Source organism: Nicotiana tomentosiformis, chromosome 10 (assembly GCF_000390325.3).
Source record: "Nicotiana tomentosiformis chromosome 10, ASM39032v3, whole genome shotgun sequence".
NCBI lineage: Eukaryota > Viridiplantae > Streptophyta > Magnoliopsida > Solanales > Solanaceae > Nicotiana > Nicotiana tomentosiformis.
In genome coordinates, this window is record NC_090821.1 from 18815752 (window position 1) to 18834483 (window position 18732).

General features: G+C 38.3%; 1 protein-coding gene across 1 annotated transcript; it reads left to right on the top strand.

Annotated features, from left to right (window-relative positions):
* The first annotated feature begins 2005 nt into the window (after positions 1 to 2005).
* On the top strand, positions 2006 to 17382 carry LOC104118077 (tubulin gamma-1 chain-like). The gene is made up of 11 exons (XM_070187449.1): positions 2006 to 2273; positions 6786 to 6986; positions 8403 to 8514; positions 8644 to 9044; positions 9792 to 9845; positions 9928 to 10032; positions 10358 to 10432; positions 10534 to 10578; positions 11174 to 11302; positions 16921 to 17025; positions 17103 to 17382. The coding sequence occupies exons 1-11, from the start codon at positions 2145 to 2147 to the stop codon at positions 17169 to 17171; spliced, it is 1425 nt and encodes a 474-aa protein (XP_070043550.1). The 5' UTR covers positions 2006 to 2144; the 3' UTR covers positions 17172 to 17382.
* Positions 17383 to 18732: the final 1350 nt, after the last annotated feature.

Genomic DNA, 18732 nt, shown 5'->3' on the forward strand with positions numbered 1-18732 from the left:
CTTGCCATGGTTAAGCCATTTAATAAGGTGAAAAACTATATATATTCATTAATCATGATTAAAATGTATTTATTGACTAGATGTAAACATTAAATTTTGACTATGATAAGTAATGTTCAAGTGCTGAATGAGTTAGCATGTGAGGTCAGTACTCTCCTCATGAGCTTGTTGTACCTTTGAAGTTCCCACGTTTTGCTTGCTTTGCGGCTTTTTCGAGCTAGACATGACCAAAATCTACTAGCTATAGGGGTGAGTCTTGGCCCTGGTATACTATTTTCTCTCAATTTCCTCTTTAATGGGACGATGGTAAGAATTTAATTGACTTTGATTCACTCAATAATGTCTGAAGATGTATGGTATCCTCGATTCTGTAAATATTCAATGGTGTCTCAAATATAATAAAGGCGATCAGTATATACGTTATACAAAGTGAAATAAGAGATATACATGGGAAGAAAAAAACCAAAAACACAAATAAAATAGGGAAACAATAACGTACACAAAAACAACGTACGCTAGCGTCTTCGGTCTTCTCCTTGTTGATCAAGTGGAGGCTGAAGTGTATCTTCAAATACTTCCTCTTCTCATCCCTTTCCTCCCTTTAACTCTCAAACAAAATCACAGCAAAATGCATTACCCAAAATCAAGAAAACATGACGGTCCACAAGATTTTAAACATAGCAATGCCCGTAATTAGAAAACAGTGGTAAAGGACGACAAGGAGAGACTCGGGAAAAGTAAGAAAGAAAATCAAGAGGAGGACTAGGAGAAATGCATTAAGACAGAAGCGTTGCGAATTCTGCTGGACAACTATGGTGCAAATGGCAGCTAAAGAACTCATGAATATCACCAAAAACAGATCTACAGCTTCCATTTTATGGCGTCTTGACACGGCAATTAATAATTGGAGTTGTCATCGAACAAAATTGTGCTCTCCTTTGAATTTCAACTTATACAATTGTCCTGTTCTATCGCTTCTCTTAGAATTAATGTCAAACGCCTTTGCTTCTTCAAAGAAGCAAAACAGTTATGGTATTTGTTTAGAAGAGGAATCTTGAGCTGGTCTTCATTTCAATGTCAACTGTAGCTAGCCAACTCAACTCCAATTAAGGTACCTATATATACCTCAAATAGGACATCCAAATATATACCAATTAAAAATAAGTCGTGCTGGTTTTAATACAGGTATTGCAGGACTCTCAAAAATGAATATTTTTTTCTCGCAGTAAATATTTACATCAAATCAAAGATAACATGAAATATGTCTTTTGCATACTTTTTTATCACTTAACTCCTATGGTTACTTAGTGTGCATTTCTACTTCATTTATTACTTAACTATGGTAAAATATATTGATTTGTGTAAGCACTAGATACAGGGGCGAAGCTACGTTCCACCAAGGGTGGTCAACTGACCACCTTTCGTCGGAAAAATTATACTATATATAAGGTAAAATATTATTTGTTATTGATTAAAAATAGACTTTGAACACTCTTACATAGCCCATTGACAAATGTTTGAACATCCTTATTGAATTTACTGGTTTCGTCACTGACTAGATACATGTAAGTATTTACAAATATAACCAAACAAAGAATAACTACTGCTGAATTAAAAGGAAGCTATCTAACAGAACAATGTAAAGAAGAGAGATGTTCAGAATTATTATGTGTGGTATGTAGGAAAATTAATTCTCTAAAAAATGTTATCCTCAATTAAACAATTTTATGTGTACTAATAGTGTATATTGTTTTTATATCATCAAGTTAAATTATTTACAACAATAAGTAATTATTTATAATAAATTTATATAATAGCTTAAAATATAAAGTAAAAAGTTTTTTGATAGTAACACCTTAAACTAAACTGATATTACAAGTTGTTTTTCTACATTATCTGCAGATGTAAATCAAATCCAAAAATTAAGCCGGCAGGGCGCCCCACCACTTCAACTATAGAAAGAGTGAGCTCATAATTTCCGAAGACTCACCTTTTCCCTCTTCTCTTTTTCAATTCAAAACCCCTCGCGCCAACAAAAAATCACACGTAGATCAAAGCAAAAGACCAATTACTCTTCTTCTCTCTAGCAGTTCACTCCCATTACTGTGCAAGTAAGAGTACAAGGGACAAAGGAAAAAGGGAAGATGCCTCGAGAAATAATCACATTGCAAGTGGGACAGTGCGGGAATCAAATTGGTATGGAGTTCTGGAAACAACTATGCCTTGAACATGGTATCAGTAAAGACGGCATTCTCGAAGATTTTGCCACTCAGGTTTTCTAACTTTTGTCTTTTTTTTTTACAAAGTACTATCACTACTGCATGAGGTACTACATTTTGACTTAATACATACTGCTTAAAATTGGTACTACTACTTTGCTCTGGCTGGACTAAGAGTAATCTGCTCTCCACGTTTTGTGTGCATTTGTTAATTTTGTAATTTATGTTCTTGAAGGAAAGACATGAGTTAAGTTTTTGGATTCAGCTCCTATTTTGATAAGATAAAGTACAATCAGACTTCTCTATAACAGCATCGCTATATAACATCAATTCACTTTAAAAGCTAAGTTTTTTATGGAACCAATTTTCATACTAAGTTATAATATATGTTCTGTATAACAACAATTCGCTATAACAACCAAAAAAATTCGGAACAAATAAAGCTGTTAAAGAGAGGTTTGACTGTAGAATTAGTGGGTTTGTATGATAATATTGCTTGAAAATTGAGTATCTGGCTCTAAATTGGGCTAATTTTGTGGAATGTTGACCTTTGAAGCTCTGTAATACTTTTACGTGCTATATACTTTGCATTCCGTATAATATGCAAGTGGCAATCAGTATAAGTGGTTAGTTCAATGAAGTGGATTGGAAACTATGAGGTGTAATTGAGGTGCACACAAGCTGACTCGAACACCACATTTATCAGAATAAAACACAAGGATACATGATTAGATCACAGTGTCTAGCAAGGTAGCTTCAACGGGTTACAGTTTTTGGCAGTTAATGTTATTGATTGTCGAGGTATTTGTTTTTGTGATGCCTCATGCTTTAATGTGTGAATTGGTTGTCATGACCCAAATCCCGCCATAGGGGTCGTGATGGCACGTAGTCTCTAAAACTAGGTAAGCCGATCATTTACAATAGTTTAAATCAATAAAGACATGGTATAATGAAACAGAGTTTATCACAACTGTAGAAATAAAGGTAATACAAGCCAAATCGGCAATAACCACAAACATATCCTTAGAACTAGGTAGTACAGAGTCACGAGCTCTAACTGAATACATAGAAATATCTCAAAATACAATACTGTTCGGATAGTGAATTGACAGTATAAATATAAAGAAAAGACTCCAAGGGACTGCGACGATCAAAACAGCTCTACCTTGAATCCTCGCGATCGAAGAAGCTTTCACTGCCTGGGTCCGCTACCTCCAACACTTGGATCTGTACAAAAATGTGCAGGAGTGTAGTATGAGTACACCACGGTCGGTACCCAGTAAGTATCAAGACTAACCTCGGTGAAGTAGTGATAAGGTTCAAGTCATGTGATACTCACTAGTCAAAATAACATGTTCAATAGATCAAAGACTGGCAACAAAAGCATAGCAGAAAACCAATAGCAATAACCTCATCAGAATAAGTGATAACTGATAACAGTTCAATACAAATAAAGGCTCGGTTTTAACAAGTTATCACAGAGAAACTCACACAAATAGCACCCTGTGCCTACATTTTTATCGCAACAACAATAGCCACCTGTATCACTCCGCCCCGACAAAGTCACAATAGCCACGGTATCGCTCCGCCCTGACAATATCATAATAGCCACCCGTATCATTTCGCCCTGACAATATCATAATAGCCACTCGTATCGCTCCGCCCAGACAATATCACAATAGCCACCCGTATCACTCCGCCCTGGCAATATCACAATAGCCACCCGTATTGCTCTACACAATCAACAATCCGCACAAACAACAATCAATCTACACAACATGTTCAAATGTGCCATAATATCACAAAACAATAATATCAAAGTTTTATCAAGATATAAGCTCACAACTTTCCAACAAGGTGCACAAGGACATGACAATTAAAAAAAAAGTGCGGAGGGGTGCTCAACAAATAAAATATGACCATGGCTAAGTCAAGCGTAGCTATCATGATCATGAAATCGCAAAGTGGTGTAAGCATGTTCCATATAAGTTACTTTATCAAATTAAGGTATATTAAGAGCCTACAGTCCGACCCTGTCACAAAGCTACACATAGCACCTGTGTACACGCTCGTCACCTCATGTACACGTCGTTTTTCACATAACACGAATAAGCAATCAAGGCTAAATCCTAGGGGTATTCCCTCACACAAGGTTATGCAAGATACTTACCTCAAACAAGCCAAATCAATACTCTAAAAATCCCTTCCCACGTGAATCAACCTCTGGACGGCTCGAATCTAGCCAAGATAACTTAATAACATCAATAAAAGCCATAGGAAACAACCCTAAACAATAAAGCTTTGATCTTGAACAAAAATTAAAAAGTCAATCCAACAAGTCAACCCGGACCCGTCTCCCCAAACCCGACAAAAATCACAAATTCTGAACACAATACGAGTCTAACCACACAAGTTTCATTCAATTCCGACTCCGAATCGAAGTTCAAATCCTTAAATTACATTAAGAAAAGTTTTTACTAAAATTCCCAATTTCCCTCACTTAGATTCATCAATTAAATGCTAAAAATAAGTATAGATCATGAATAATAACCAAATCCGAGTAAACAATACTTACCCCAATCCAAATCGTGATAATTCCCTCCAAAATCACCCAAATCCGAGCTCCCAATCTCAAAATGTGATAAAACAACTAAAACCCTCGAAATGAAATGTTTAATATGACTGCTCAGTGGTCCCCTTCGCGATCGCAATGCACAATCTGAGACTGGCCTCAAAGATACCCTTCGCGAACGCGGTCTGGGACCCGCGAACGCGGTGCTTCAACACTGCTAGCCTACGCGAACGCGTTTGACCACCCGCGAACGCGAAGGCCACAAGCCTAGCAACTTACCCGACCTCCCCTTCTATGTGAACGTGACTCCAAGGTCGCGAATGCGAAGCCGAGAACGCGTCACACCTATCGCGAACGCGAAGGAGAAAAGAATGCCAGCGCCGAACACCCTCCGCGATCATGATACCACATCCGCGATCTCGATGAACACCGGCACGCTAGAACATCAGCAACTCCATTATGACTGAAAATGGTCTGAAACCCATCCAAAACACACCCGAGGCCCCGGGGACCCCGTCCAATCATAGCAACCAATCTCAAAATATAACACAGACCTATTCGAAGCCTCAAATCACACAAGATAACATCAAAACCACGAATCATACACCAATTCAAGCTTAATGAACTATTTCAAAATTTCAACTTCCAAACTTACGCCGAACATGCCTAAACAACTCGGAATGGCCCCAAATTTCACAGACAAGTCATATATCACCATACGAATCTATTCCAAGGCTCGGAATCCCAGACAGACATCGATGACCACAAATCAACTATGAGTCAAACCTATGAACTTCTAAACCCTCAAACTTCCAACTTTCGCCAATTTGAGCCAAATCAACCTAGGAACCTCCGAGTCCAAATTCGGACATACGCCTAAGTCCAAAATCACCATCCGAACCTAACGGAACCATCAAAACTCCAATCCGAGATCAAATATGCTAAAGTCAAACTTGGTCAACACTTGTAACTTAATCTTCCAAATTAGGAACTAAGTGTTCTAAATCACTCCGAAATCTTCCCGGAACCAAATCCACAATGCACGCAAGTCGTAATACATCATAAGAAGCTCTTCAAGATCTCAAACCATCGAACGAAATGCCAATGCTCGAAACGACCGGTCGAGTCGTTACATTGGTTCAATCAATTAATCAATCAACCGTGTCTCAATCCCAAGCCAGTTGGCGTTCAACTACATGAATCTTCTGTATCCAATGGGCTTATCGTAATCTGATTATATTTACGGTGGCCGTCAACCTATTGCGATCGTCCCTTATTTTGAGCAGCTATTGCTTTGCTCATAAGTGAGTTTTGTGAGGATTGGTTACTTTTGCAAATTCACATGGCGGTTACTAGAATTTCTGTTGTGTGCTGGATTTCTGTAGATAATAGAAGTGTTGTTTCCTGATGTCAATATAGTGTATATACACTCACATTCCAAGGTGCAACACTTTGTATATGGTGTATGACGTCTGGATCTACTGCCCTCATCTACTCAGAAAAGAAGATTTTTTAATGTTTCAAATTCTCTTTTATATTGTTATTTGCTTGTCTATGATTAGACAAGAGTGGGTTGCTCTAGTGGTAAGCACCCTCCACTTCCAACCAAGAGGTTGTGAGTTCGAGTCACCCCAAGAGCAAGGTGGGGAGTTCTTGGAGGGAGGGGAGCCGAGGGTCTATCGGAAATAGCCTTTCTACCCTAGGGTAGGGGTAAGGTCTGCGTACACACTACCCTCCCCATACCCCACTAGTGGGATTATACTGGGTTGTTGTTGTTGTTGATTTGCTTGTCTATGATTACATGCTTGTATTCGCATTTTTACAGTCTCTTATTTTGCATGAATAACCATATTTTCATTTTAACGGCTGAAAATAAGCACCTAAACTTGAATGGAGGAAAAGTGATGTATGAATAAATTGATAGCTTCTTGCCATACAGAGACAAGTTTGAAATTGGTTCAATGTGCTTATTCTCTATCTTTCAACTGCTTCAGGGAGGTGATAGGAAAGATGTGTTTTTCTATCAAGCTGATGACCAACACTATATACCTCGAGCTTTACTGATGGATCTAGAGCCTAGAGTCATTAATGGTATACAAAATGGTGAATACAGGAATTTGTATAACCACGAGAATGTATTCATCGCTGATCATGGAGGTGGTGCTGGAAATAATTGGGCAAGCGGATATCATCAGGTTACTTCTTTTGGACAGTTATTTTGTATACACACACCACACATATTACTTTATCAAAATAATTATGCACGCACATGCTAGCTCTTTTTTTTTCTTAATAAGTTTGGTAGTGAGCACATTACTTTCCAAATCTTAGACATGGCATGTGCGAAAAAGGAGTTATTTTGGAATGGACATGAATCCTATGCCACTGCATAAGTATCAAGTCTTCTGCAGCTTTGAGGTTACCTTTCTTAAGTATTTCTACCTTGTCAAAGGCGAAAAGCGCTCCAGGTCTATTGGGGCTTAAGCACGAAGCGTAATTTAAGTGTGGGCTTTAGTAAATAAAGGCTTAATGAAGGAAAAAATGAAAAAATATTTATGTAACTTGAAAAAAGTAACAAACTCATTCATAATGTTTTCCTTAACAACTAGTATACTTATTTGCTGATTATATTTGTTGTTTAGTATCGCTAAATTCAAGATAGAACTCATGGATAATGAGTGCCTACACTTTAGTGCCTTGCCTGCACTGAAGCGCAACTTAAGTGAGGCAAAGCGCCCTCCCCGAGCTTTTCTGAGCTTCAAGGCTTAAGCGCGCCTTAAATGAGCCTTTGACAATAGATGATCGATAAATGTTTCAAGCAACAGATTAAATTCTCGGTTGCAATTGGCTGGCTTATCAAACTGCATGAAGGAGCCTAACATCATTACCGGGATTGATTTTGGCTTATGAAAGAAAAATCTAGCTCTTTTAACTGCAATGCCTCTTTATTGATTCTAGAATCAAAATTTGTACTTCCAATTCCTCATTATAATGACATCTTACTAATAGAACATGCATTTATGACCTCACGGCAAATAAATAATGTGAAGGCACTCAGATAAAAAAAAGAAGTCAGTAGATGCAGAAGCCATGTTCTTTTCAAAAAAAAAGAAAAAAAACACATGCATTTATGTCGCTGCCTTCACATTTTTCAATTGGATAAACTGTATTGAAGACGCCAGTAGATGTTATCGACCTCTTTCTTTGTCCACCTTCAGAATCTGCTCTGAATTCTCTGCTGGTTCAGTATACTTCTTTTGTTCTGTACTTCCAGTGTCCAGCAACCTCTGTTCGGCAAATGTTCTTGAAGTTCTTTCTGTCTCCTAAAATCTTTTAGACCTGAAAATTGCAATAGAAGTGTCTACTTTACCTATTGCTGTATTTGGGTATGAATTACTCAAAATATGCATTTACTGGGATATACACTAATTAATGCAAGAAATTGTCCGATGCAGTTATTGTTTTTGGATACCAAGCTTGCATTAACTTTCTTTTATCCTACATCTAAAAGATTTGGATCAACAACAACTGCACCTTAATCTCAGAGTTGGATCGAAAAGACCTGGAATAGTTGTTTCTAAATGTTTTGATACAATCGTTTGTTTGATCAGGGTAAGCAATATGAGGAGGATCTGATGGACATGATTGACAGGGAAGCAGATGGAAGTGATAGTCTTGAGGGTTTTGTTCTGTGTCATTCTATTGCTGGTGGAACAGGCTCAGGTTGATTCTTTTTGTTGAGTTGGTGAAAAATGTGATAATGTTCGAAAAATGAGTGGTTGCTGAGACCAACTGTAAGAATTTGTGTGAATATCTAATTATTTGTTTGTCTAATGACTGTCTTTAGTGCAGGTATGGGCTCGTATCTGTTGGAGGCTCTGAATGATCGCTACAGCAGAAAACTTGTTCAGACATACAGTGTGTTTCCTAACCAAAATGAGACAAGTGATGTGGTTGTACAGCCTTACAATTCCCTTTTGACACTCAAGCGACTGACATTAAATGCGGATTGTGTAGTTGTCCTTGACAATACTGCACTCAACAGAATTGCTGTGGATCGCCTGCATATTCCAACTCCCACCTTTGCTCAAACAAATTCATTAGTTTCTACTGTAATGTCAGCTAGTACAACTACCCTACGGTATCCTGGATACATGAACAATGACTTGGTTGGTCTCCTTGCTTCTTTAATTCCAACACCAAGATGCCATTTTCTGATGACAGGATATACACCGCTCACTGTGGAGTGCCAAGTAAGCTTTCTATTTCATCAAGTGGTAACATTTCGCTGGCGTTGCATTGAAAATATAACTTGTTGGTCGTTGCTGATTATTATACTTTGAACAAGCTCTTTTAGTAACTGAATTTGGTTTATTCTCAAGAAAGAAGAACAATTCCAATATGGACTTAAGTAACCAATGCCAATGGACATGCTGTCCGCCAGCTGATTATTTATGACATATTTAATGCTGGAGTAATTATATTTTCATTCTAGAGTTATTATACTAAAACTATCACTTGAAAAAAAAAAATAGGAGGAACTTTAGTGAGGTTTGGTGTCTGATACTAAGGGATTAAATCCCAAATCCTATCTGTTAACTTGTTTTAGAAGTACTGTTTACTTGGAAATCCTGTCCGGTAACTTGTTAGCATTTGTGAAATCATATCTGTTTACTCATTAAGAAGTGCTATTCCACTGCCACTGTAAGGTTACTGGATAAACTTGTTCAAGCCATCCTACTTTTTTTGGTTCTTCCACAGTTTTTAGGTCTTGTTATTTTCTAGAATCCTATTGCAGTGGGACCTCATTTTAGTAGTGCTCTTTCAATTTAACTTTCTAGTTATGATTTTATCATCCTGTATTTATGCTCTATATTTAAAACTTATTGGAGGAGCAAATGTAGCCTGTAAAGGAAATGGTGCCCACTTCATTTGTTTCATATAATAAAAGAAAACAAGAAATGAAAACTAATGCAAAGTGCTGATAATCCTTTTTACAGGCTAATGTAATTCGGAAAACAACTGTACTTGATGTGATGAGAAGACTCCTTTCGGTCAGTAATACTTTCCTTTAGATTGTTAAGTAGGAAGTGCGTTCAGATACGCTGAATAACTCAAAAATGTTTCACTTTGCAGTCCAAGAATATCATGGTATCTTCTTATACCCGAACGAAGGAATCCAGTCAGGCAAAGTACATATCCATATTAAACATTATTCAAGGAGAAGTTGATCCTACTCAGGTATTCTTGAAAATAGCTTAACAGCTTTTGTAGTGTATTTCCTTTTTACCCTTTGCTGCTTCAGTGCTGCTGCAATAAAAGTTGCCAATAGCTTAACAAATTGCTTTGAGTGCTAAGAACTGGTTGAGGCATTTCAATTTGGCAGAAAGCTATTTTGATTGCTAACATACCTAATGATGATCTGTTGGGTATCTTCCAACTTTGTTGAGCCTGCGGTACTCACTAACAGAAGTATATGCATACATAAATGCAAGTATTGTCTCACTTCAGAAAAAAAGATCTCATATCAGCTCCTTTTTTACTCATTTGATATTTCTGAAATCAGGTCCATGAAAGCCTGCAGAGAATACGGGAAAGAAAGCTTGTTAATTTTATTGAATGGGGCCCTGCTAGCATTCAGGCATGTGTTTTTTTTTTCTTTTTTGTTTCTTGAATCGCCATAATAAGCGCACAGCTTAGGCTATTTCTGTTAAATTTTTCTTACTCCTACATTCTTGGCAGGTTGCTTTATCAAGAAAGTCTCCATACGTCCAAACAGCTCATAGGGTGAGATTTACTTTTAAAATACCTGTTCATCTTTCAAGGATTTTTTGTTAGTTGTGCTGCATGGGAAATACTTAAACAACTCGCTGAGATTAAATAGGCTCAGTATGTAAAAACCAAAGCTAGAAGCTGATGCTTATCCACTAGATATTGTTGCTGCAGTAAAAGGTTCTACAAGGTTTATAACTTGAACTTTGAAAAGGTGAAATTTATAAGAAGTTTTTGAAGAGGTGAACATTTGTAAGAAGCTTTTGAAAAGGTGAATTGAACATTTGCAAGAAGTTTTTGAAAATGTAATTTATTCATGTTTGAAGGGTGTGGACCAAAAGCTTCTTAAGCTCAAGCATCTACCTTTTAGAGACTAACGTCTATGTCTTGTTATTGTCAAATATATTTCAATGAGTAACTGATTTGAGAATTATAAAATATCAGCTGAGGCAAGCTGAGCAACATCGGTTTGCCTTAGGAACTTTTCAGTTTAATGTTTGTTTTCTTGTCTGTATTGGAGAAATCTGAATCATGTGATGTTGCATCTATAGTATATTCTTCAAATTTTTGGGTGTATAATTTATTATTTTGTGCTGCTTCAATTGGTCAGGTTAGTGGTCTCATGCTGGCAAGCTACACGGGGATCCGCCACTTATTTTCCAAGTGTTTGAGCCAGTATGATAAATTGAGAAAGAGACAAGCCTTCCTTGACAACTACAGGAATTATCCAATGTTTGCTGTAAGTCCTCAGCTCTGCCTTTCAGATATAACCTACCCAGGAAAGAGATTAAATGGTGCATGGTTTGAGTTAAGTTTTTACATCTCAACTGTCTGCTTGAGTAGCCGAGAATGTTGGGTAAACTAAACTGGACAATTCTCATTCTGCTTAGCCATTTCCACAAAATCTAAGCTCAAACCCAGAATATTCTGGATCAAAATACATGTTTGAAATCAGTTTACAACAATAATTGCTATGTTTATAAGTGAGGCTACATGTAAAGTGATTAAGACTGTGAGAAAGCACGGGAGAAAATATATTATTGATATTAGATGATAAATATAATACAAGAGGTCCCTATTTATAGCTATACACTACAAGGAGATATTACTCCTCTTTCAATGTGGGACAAGACTACACTATACATATCTATAAACTAACACTCCCCCTCAAGCCGGTGCATACACATCATATGTACCGAGCTTGTTACACATGTAACTAATACGAGAACCAGTAAGAGACTTAGTGAAAATATCTGCTAGTTGATCATTCGACTTTACAAACTTTGTAACAATATCTCCTGAAAGTATTTTTTCTCCGACAAAGTGACAGTCGATCTCAATGTGTTTAGTCCTCTCATGGAACACCGGATTTGACGCAATATGAAGAGCAGCTTGGTTATCACATACTAGTTCCATCTTGCTGATTTCTCCGAACTTTAACTCCTTGAGCAACTGCTTGACCCAAACTAACTCACACGTCGCCATAGCCATGGCCCGATATTCGGCTTCGGCGCTAGATCGAGCAACTACATTCTGTTTCTTGCTCTTCCACGAGACCAAATTACCTCCTACTAGAACACAATATCCAGACGTAGAACGTCTATCAAAAGGTGATCCTGCCCAATCAGCATCTGTGTACCCAACAATCTGCTCGTTGCCTCGATCCTCGAATAGTAATCCTTTGCCTGGAGCTGACTTTATATACCGAAGAATGCGAACAACTGCATCCCAGTGACTATCACAGGGAGAATCCATAAACTGACTTACAACACTCACCGGAAAAGAAATGTCAGGTTTAGTCACTGTGAGGTAATTCAATTTGTCAACTAACTTCCTATATCTCGTAGGGCCTCTAAGAGGCTCCCCCTGTCCAGACAGAAGCTTAGCATTCGGATCCATAGGAGAGTTAATAGATCTGCAACCCATAATTCCTGTCTCCTCAAGAATGTCTAAGGCATACTTCCGCTGTGAAATAACAATACCTGAGCTAGACTGAGCGACCTCAATACCTAGAAAATACTTCAATCTGCCCAGATCCTTAGTCTGGAAGTGCTGAAAGAGATGTTGCTTCAGATTAGTAATACCATCCTGATCATTACCAGTAATAACAATATCATCAACATAAACCACTAGATAAATACACAGATTAGGAGCAGAATGCCGATAAAACACAGAGTGATCAGCCTCACTACGAGTCATGCCGAACTCCTGAATAATTGTGCTGAACTTACCAAACCAAGCTCGAGGGGACTGTTTCAAACCATATAGTGACCTGCGCAATCTGCACACACAACCATTAAACTCCCCCTGAGCAACAAAACCAGGTGGTTGCTCCATATAAACTTCTTCCTCAAGATCACCGTGGAGAAAAGTATTCTTAATGTCTAACTGATAAAGAGGCCAATGACGTACAACAGCCATGGACAAAAAGAGACGAACAGATGCTACTTTAGCCACGGGAGAGAAAGTATCACTATAATCGAGCCCAAAAATCTGAGTATATCCTTTTGCAACAAGATGAGCCTTAAGCCGATCAACCTGGCCATCCGGGCCGACTTTAACTGCATAAACCCAACGACAACCAACAGTAGACTTACCTGCAGGAAGAGGAACAAGCTCCCAAGTGTCACTCGCATGTAAAGCAGACATCTCGTCAATCATAGCATGTCGCCATCCTGGATGAGATAGTGCCTCACCTGTAGACTTAGGGATAGAAACAGTGGACAAAGAAGATATAAAAGCATAATGTGGTGACGACAAACGATGATAACTTAAACCGACATAGTGGGGATTAGGATTAAGTGTGGATCGTACACCTTTGCGGAGTGCAATTGGTTGACTAAGAGGAGACAAGTCCGCAGTAGGTGCAGAATCTGATGCGGGGCGTGAATCACCTAGGCCTGATACTGGATGTGGACGACGATGATAAGTCAAGAGTGGTAGAGCTACAGAAGGTTGAACTGGATTATGTGGAGTAACTGGAGCTATAGGTGGTAGAGCTACAACTGGAGCTATAGGTGGTGGAGCTACAACTGGAGCTGTAGGTGGTGGAGCTGGAGTGACTGAATCTCCAAAAGATGAAACTGGTAGTACCTCAGAAATATCTAAGTGATGACCTGAACCTGTGAAGTATGATAGGGTTTCAAAGAAGGTAACATCAGCGGACATAAGGTACCGCTGGAGGTCAGGTGAGTAGCATCGATACCCCTTTTGTGTTCTCGAGAAACCCAAAATACGCACTTAAGAGCACGAGTAGCTAACTTATCTATTCCTGGAGTAAGGTTATGGACAAAACAAGTGCTTCCAAAGATACGGGGTGGAAGAGAGAACAAAGGTAAGTGGGGAAACATGACAGAGAATGGAACTTGGTTCTGGATAGCTGAAGATGGCATACGATTAATAAGATAGCTAGATGTAAGAACTACATCCCCCAAAAATGCAACGGAGCATGAGATTGTATGAGTAGGGTACGAGCAGTTTCAATAAGATGTCTATTCTTTCTTTCAGCTACCCCATTTTGTTGAGATGTGTACGGACAAGATGTTTGATGAATAATCCCATGAGATTTCATAAACTGCTGAAATGGGGAAGACAAATACTCTCGGGCATTATCACTACGAAATGTGCGAATAAAAACCCCAAATTGATTTTGAATTTCAGCGTGGAAGGTCGGGAAAATAGAAAACAGCTCAGATCGATTTTTTATCAAAAATATCCAAGTGCACCTGGAATAATCATCAATGAAACTGACAAAGTAGCGGAATCCCAAGGTGGAACTGACCCGACTAGGACCCCAAACATCTGAATGGACTAAAGTAAAATGTGACTCTGCTCGATTATCAAGACGCCGAGGGAAATGGGAGCGGGTATGCTTACCGAGCTGACATGACTCACACTCTAGAGCTGACAAGTGAGATAGACCAGATACCATTTTCTGAAATTTTGACAAAGTGGGATGTCCCAACCGTTTATGTAATAAATCTGGTGAATCAGTAATAGGACAAGTTGTAGAAGGAAGACAAGATGTGAGTCCATGTAATTTAGCAAGGATAAGGTAATAAAGTCCGTTTGATTCACGCCCGGTACCAATGATCCGCCCCGTACTGCGTTCCTGTATAAAAACATGGTCATCAAGAAATAAAACAGCGCATTTAAGTGATTTGGCTAAGCGACTAACATCTATGAGATTAAAAGGACTATTGGGAACATAAAGGACCGAATCTAAAGGTAAGGAAGGAAGTGGACTTGCTTGACCTATTGCAGTTGTCATGGTTTGAGACCCATTGGCCATTATGACTTTTGGAAGAGATTGAGAATACGAAATTGTAGTGAAAAGAGATTTGTTATCAGAAATATGATCTGATGCACCTGAATCAATGACCCAAGACTCAGAGGATGAAGATTGGGAGAAACAAGTCACGCTATTACCTGTTTGAACAACAGAAGCTATCTCAGAAGATGTCTGCTTACATGCTTTATACTGAAGGAACTCAATATACTCTGCTAAAGAAACCATCCGACTATTCAAAGCATCGGTTCCCATGTCGCTACAATTTGTAGTAGTAGGATTAACATGAAATAGTGGAAATAAGTAACTCCTGTGAGAAAACTGAAGAAATAGCTTGAAAAACACTGTTTACAGCAGGAAAACAGAACATTGTTCTGTGCCGGAAACACTGTTCACGCCGGAAAATTCCAAAGTTGTCGGAATTTGTTGTAACCAGGATGGATAGACTCGGAATTCCTTTGCGAGCAAGCTCTCCTGAAAAAATATTTTCAAAAAATGGCCAGAAAGGTCACTGTTCACACCGGAAAAATATAAAAGTGACCGGAATTTGATTTGAATTAGATGGGTAGGCTCGGAATTTTGAGGAGAGCACACTGTCCTGAAGAAGCTTCGCGAAAAAATGGTCCGAACCCTCGCCGGAAAAGTTGTTGCCGGCGCATGGAGGAGCGTGGCGGCTTTTCTGCCGTATAAAATTTTAGGGGTTGGTTGTCGGAGGGTGATCTACCTCGTGGTGGTGTTGGTTTTAGCACAACACCGACAGAAAGTGACTTTCACTTAGACAAGCCTTAGGTCACCGGAAAAATTGCACGATGACTAAGTTCTTTCTTCCCGGTTAATGCTGGAATGACGCACATCGATCTTTTCTCACTAATGCTCTGATACCATGTGAGAAAGCACGGGAGAAAATATATTATTGATATTAGATGATAAATACAATACAAGAGGTCCCTATTTATAGCTATACACTATAAGGAGATATTACTCCTCTTCCAATGTGGGACAAGACTACACTATACATATCTATAAACTAACAAAGACCAAATGGAAGAATATTTGGCGATGATATTCTATAACTTATCAAGTACATCGTAATATAGAATTATCTCTTATTGCGGGAACAAATGCCATTTGAAAAACGAAAGGGAGCAGTTGGTTTATTAAATATATGACCTTATAAAAAAAAATTCAATTATAAAATATATCCGATGAGGCATACAAACACACATGTTGAGAAAGCATTACATGGGTCTGTTTTCTGTAAAATTTCCTAGTTGTCAGACTTTGTCATCAGATAACATTCGCTTGAAAGAATAAAAGCAACTGTATGCATTATAGTGAGAGGAACTTAATTCAAAAGTACTATAATGAGGTGTAATGAAGTAGAAGTTTTATTTTTTTCTTGTGGAGTAACAACAAGAAGTTGTGACTTTGAAGTTTTCTTTTGAAGTTTCATTTTTTTCTTTTGTAGTAAGTTGTGACTTAAACACCATATTTTTGACTTCTCGGGATGCGATATAAAGTTGAGATATAAAAATCATGTTTCTTTGAGGGTCATAATCATCTGTAAGCTCTCTTAACAGGCGAAACGTTTTGAGACAAAGACTGCATCATTCAGTCAATATTCTACATGGGCATACTGATTTCACTTCTCTTTTTAAATTTTATCTCAAGTCATGCCTTTTGACTAAGAGAGATATAATGCAAGCTTGAACTTCAAAAATTATGTCTCTTTGAAGGTCAAAATCAGAATTGAGCTCTGTTAACAGGGAAAAGCTCGAGACAACAGACTGCATCAGTCAGTCAATATTCCATATGGAGATCATGAATGAATGTACACTCTTTAAGATCTCTCGTTGTATTTTTTTTCTTTATTTGTTCAAAATTTAGCTCCTTTTATCCTGGCTCAAAAGGAATTGCATTGTCAATGACGGGTCTATAACTATAACCCCCAAGCTTTTAACAGCATTCACTGTCTAGACTTTATTAAACTTTTGTTGGTAGGATTGTAAACATATATATTTCTAATTCCCCTAACTTTTATAGTCTGTACAAAATTGGTAATTTGACAGGATAATGATCTATCAGAATTTGATGAATCTAGAGATGTGATTGAGAGTCTTGTTGATGAGTACAAAGCCTGTGAGTCCCCGGATTACATCCAGTGGGGAATGGAGGTAAGTACTAGACTGGTTCCATTTGCTTTATAATTCATGTGTAGCAGCAGCACAAAGGCACTCTTCTGTTTGTGCAGGATCCGAATCACGTTCTAACAGGCCAAGGAAATGCCAGCGGAACAGTTGATCCAAATATAGCTGTGTGAATAAGCCAGACTTTTTTTTCTAGCCAACAGAAAGGACATATTTGTTGACTATCATTTTGAATATAATGGCAAAACTTCTTTGTGGAAATCCTTGTGCATTTAGCCAGTTGATGGTGAAAGGAAAGTCAAGCATTTTATTTTCCTTTTTAGTCCTCTTATCTTAATTTGTTCGGGCCAATGATGGCAATAAGTAAAATCTGAAAATTATCCACTTGTCGCCAGTACTGAGTTCCAAAAGCTATTTATTGTGCAAGCCGTGCCTTTGTTAGATGGTTTTTGTCACACCCAACCTCGGGGTGCGACCGGCACACGACGCCCGAAGGCCCGTATGAACCGACATTCATACTTAGACCTTGCAACATAAAATCTGGGCCAATAAGGCCTCCGAATAAATATTCAAACGAACACCATTGACTGTGGGAGAACCTTAGCATTAGATATATACATAGACAACTGTTTGCCAACATGGTCGTTACCATATTTATATACTTCCAAAAACTGGTCTGCAAGTCTCTAACTGTACCTTAACACATAACTTGGTCGGGACAGGGCCCCACCATACCCATTATAAATGGAACGCACGCTTCGGTACATATTGACTTTTGAACAGCTACTCCGAAGAAGTGGAGTGCAACGACTAACGGGTGGAACAAACACCCTACTAAGGAGGGACATCACCGAGTCTATCTGCACCTGTGGGAATGAACACAATGCCCAAAAGAAGGCGTCAGTACGGAAAATGGACTGAGTATGTAAAGCTGATAATATACATGTAAACCGACAACATAACATGGAAGATACGAGTATACAACTTAAACTTGAGTACCGAAGGCAAGCTACCGAGGAACGTACATTGTGGTAACAGTAACCTCGAATCATAAATGCATGCCAATTTTATAAAAATAATAAAGTCACTCTTCGGGGATGTTTACCCTTAAAATTGGATAACAATTAAATTTATAAGTGGTTTTAAGGATATGTGATTTCACTTAGCACAAACTGAGAAATATAAGAATTGAAGTTAGAAATTAATTGTAAAATGAAGCAAACCAATGTAACGCGCAACTTTGGCCCTTGAGCTAGGTCGCCCTTGAACCAACTGAGTATATTATTGAAAAGCAAGAACTGAATAACTGAATAAGAGAGCTTAAGAGAAAAACGTAATATATTGCTTTGTTATGTATGAATCCCTTTACAAAATTATTGGAACCCCCTTTATATAGTAGAGGAGTTCTACATATGGTACAATTCTAAATACAGAAGGAAGTCTTCTGATTGGATAATCAACCGGTCTTGACTTGATATATGCCGAAATCTCTGCCACAATCCTCGCTTGGTCACAGATTCTTTGGCTTTCTGTTATTCGACTTAGCAGGCTTCCTTCATTCTCGCTAGATCCCTATCCTTCTCGGTCTCGACCTTAGCTAGTCTCGATCTCGATCGATCCCTGAATCACGAGCTAGGCAATATTTATTCATGTAACGATCCAATATAACTTAGGATTGAACCTCGGTCTGCCACCTCGGTCTCGATTAATCATACAAAATCGGGCAAGTACGAT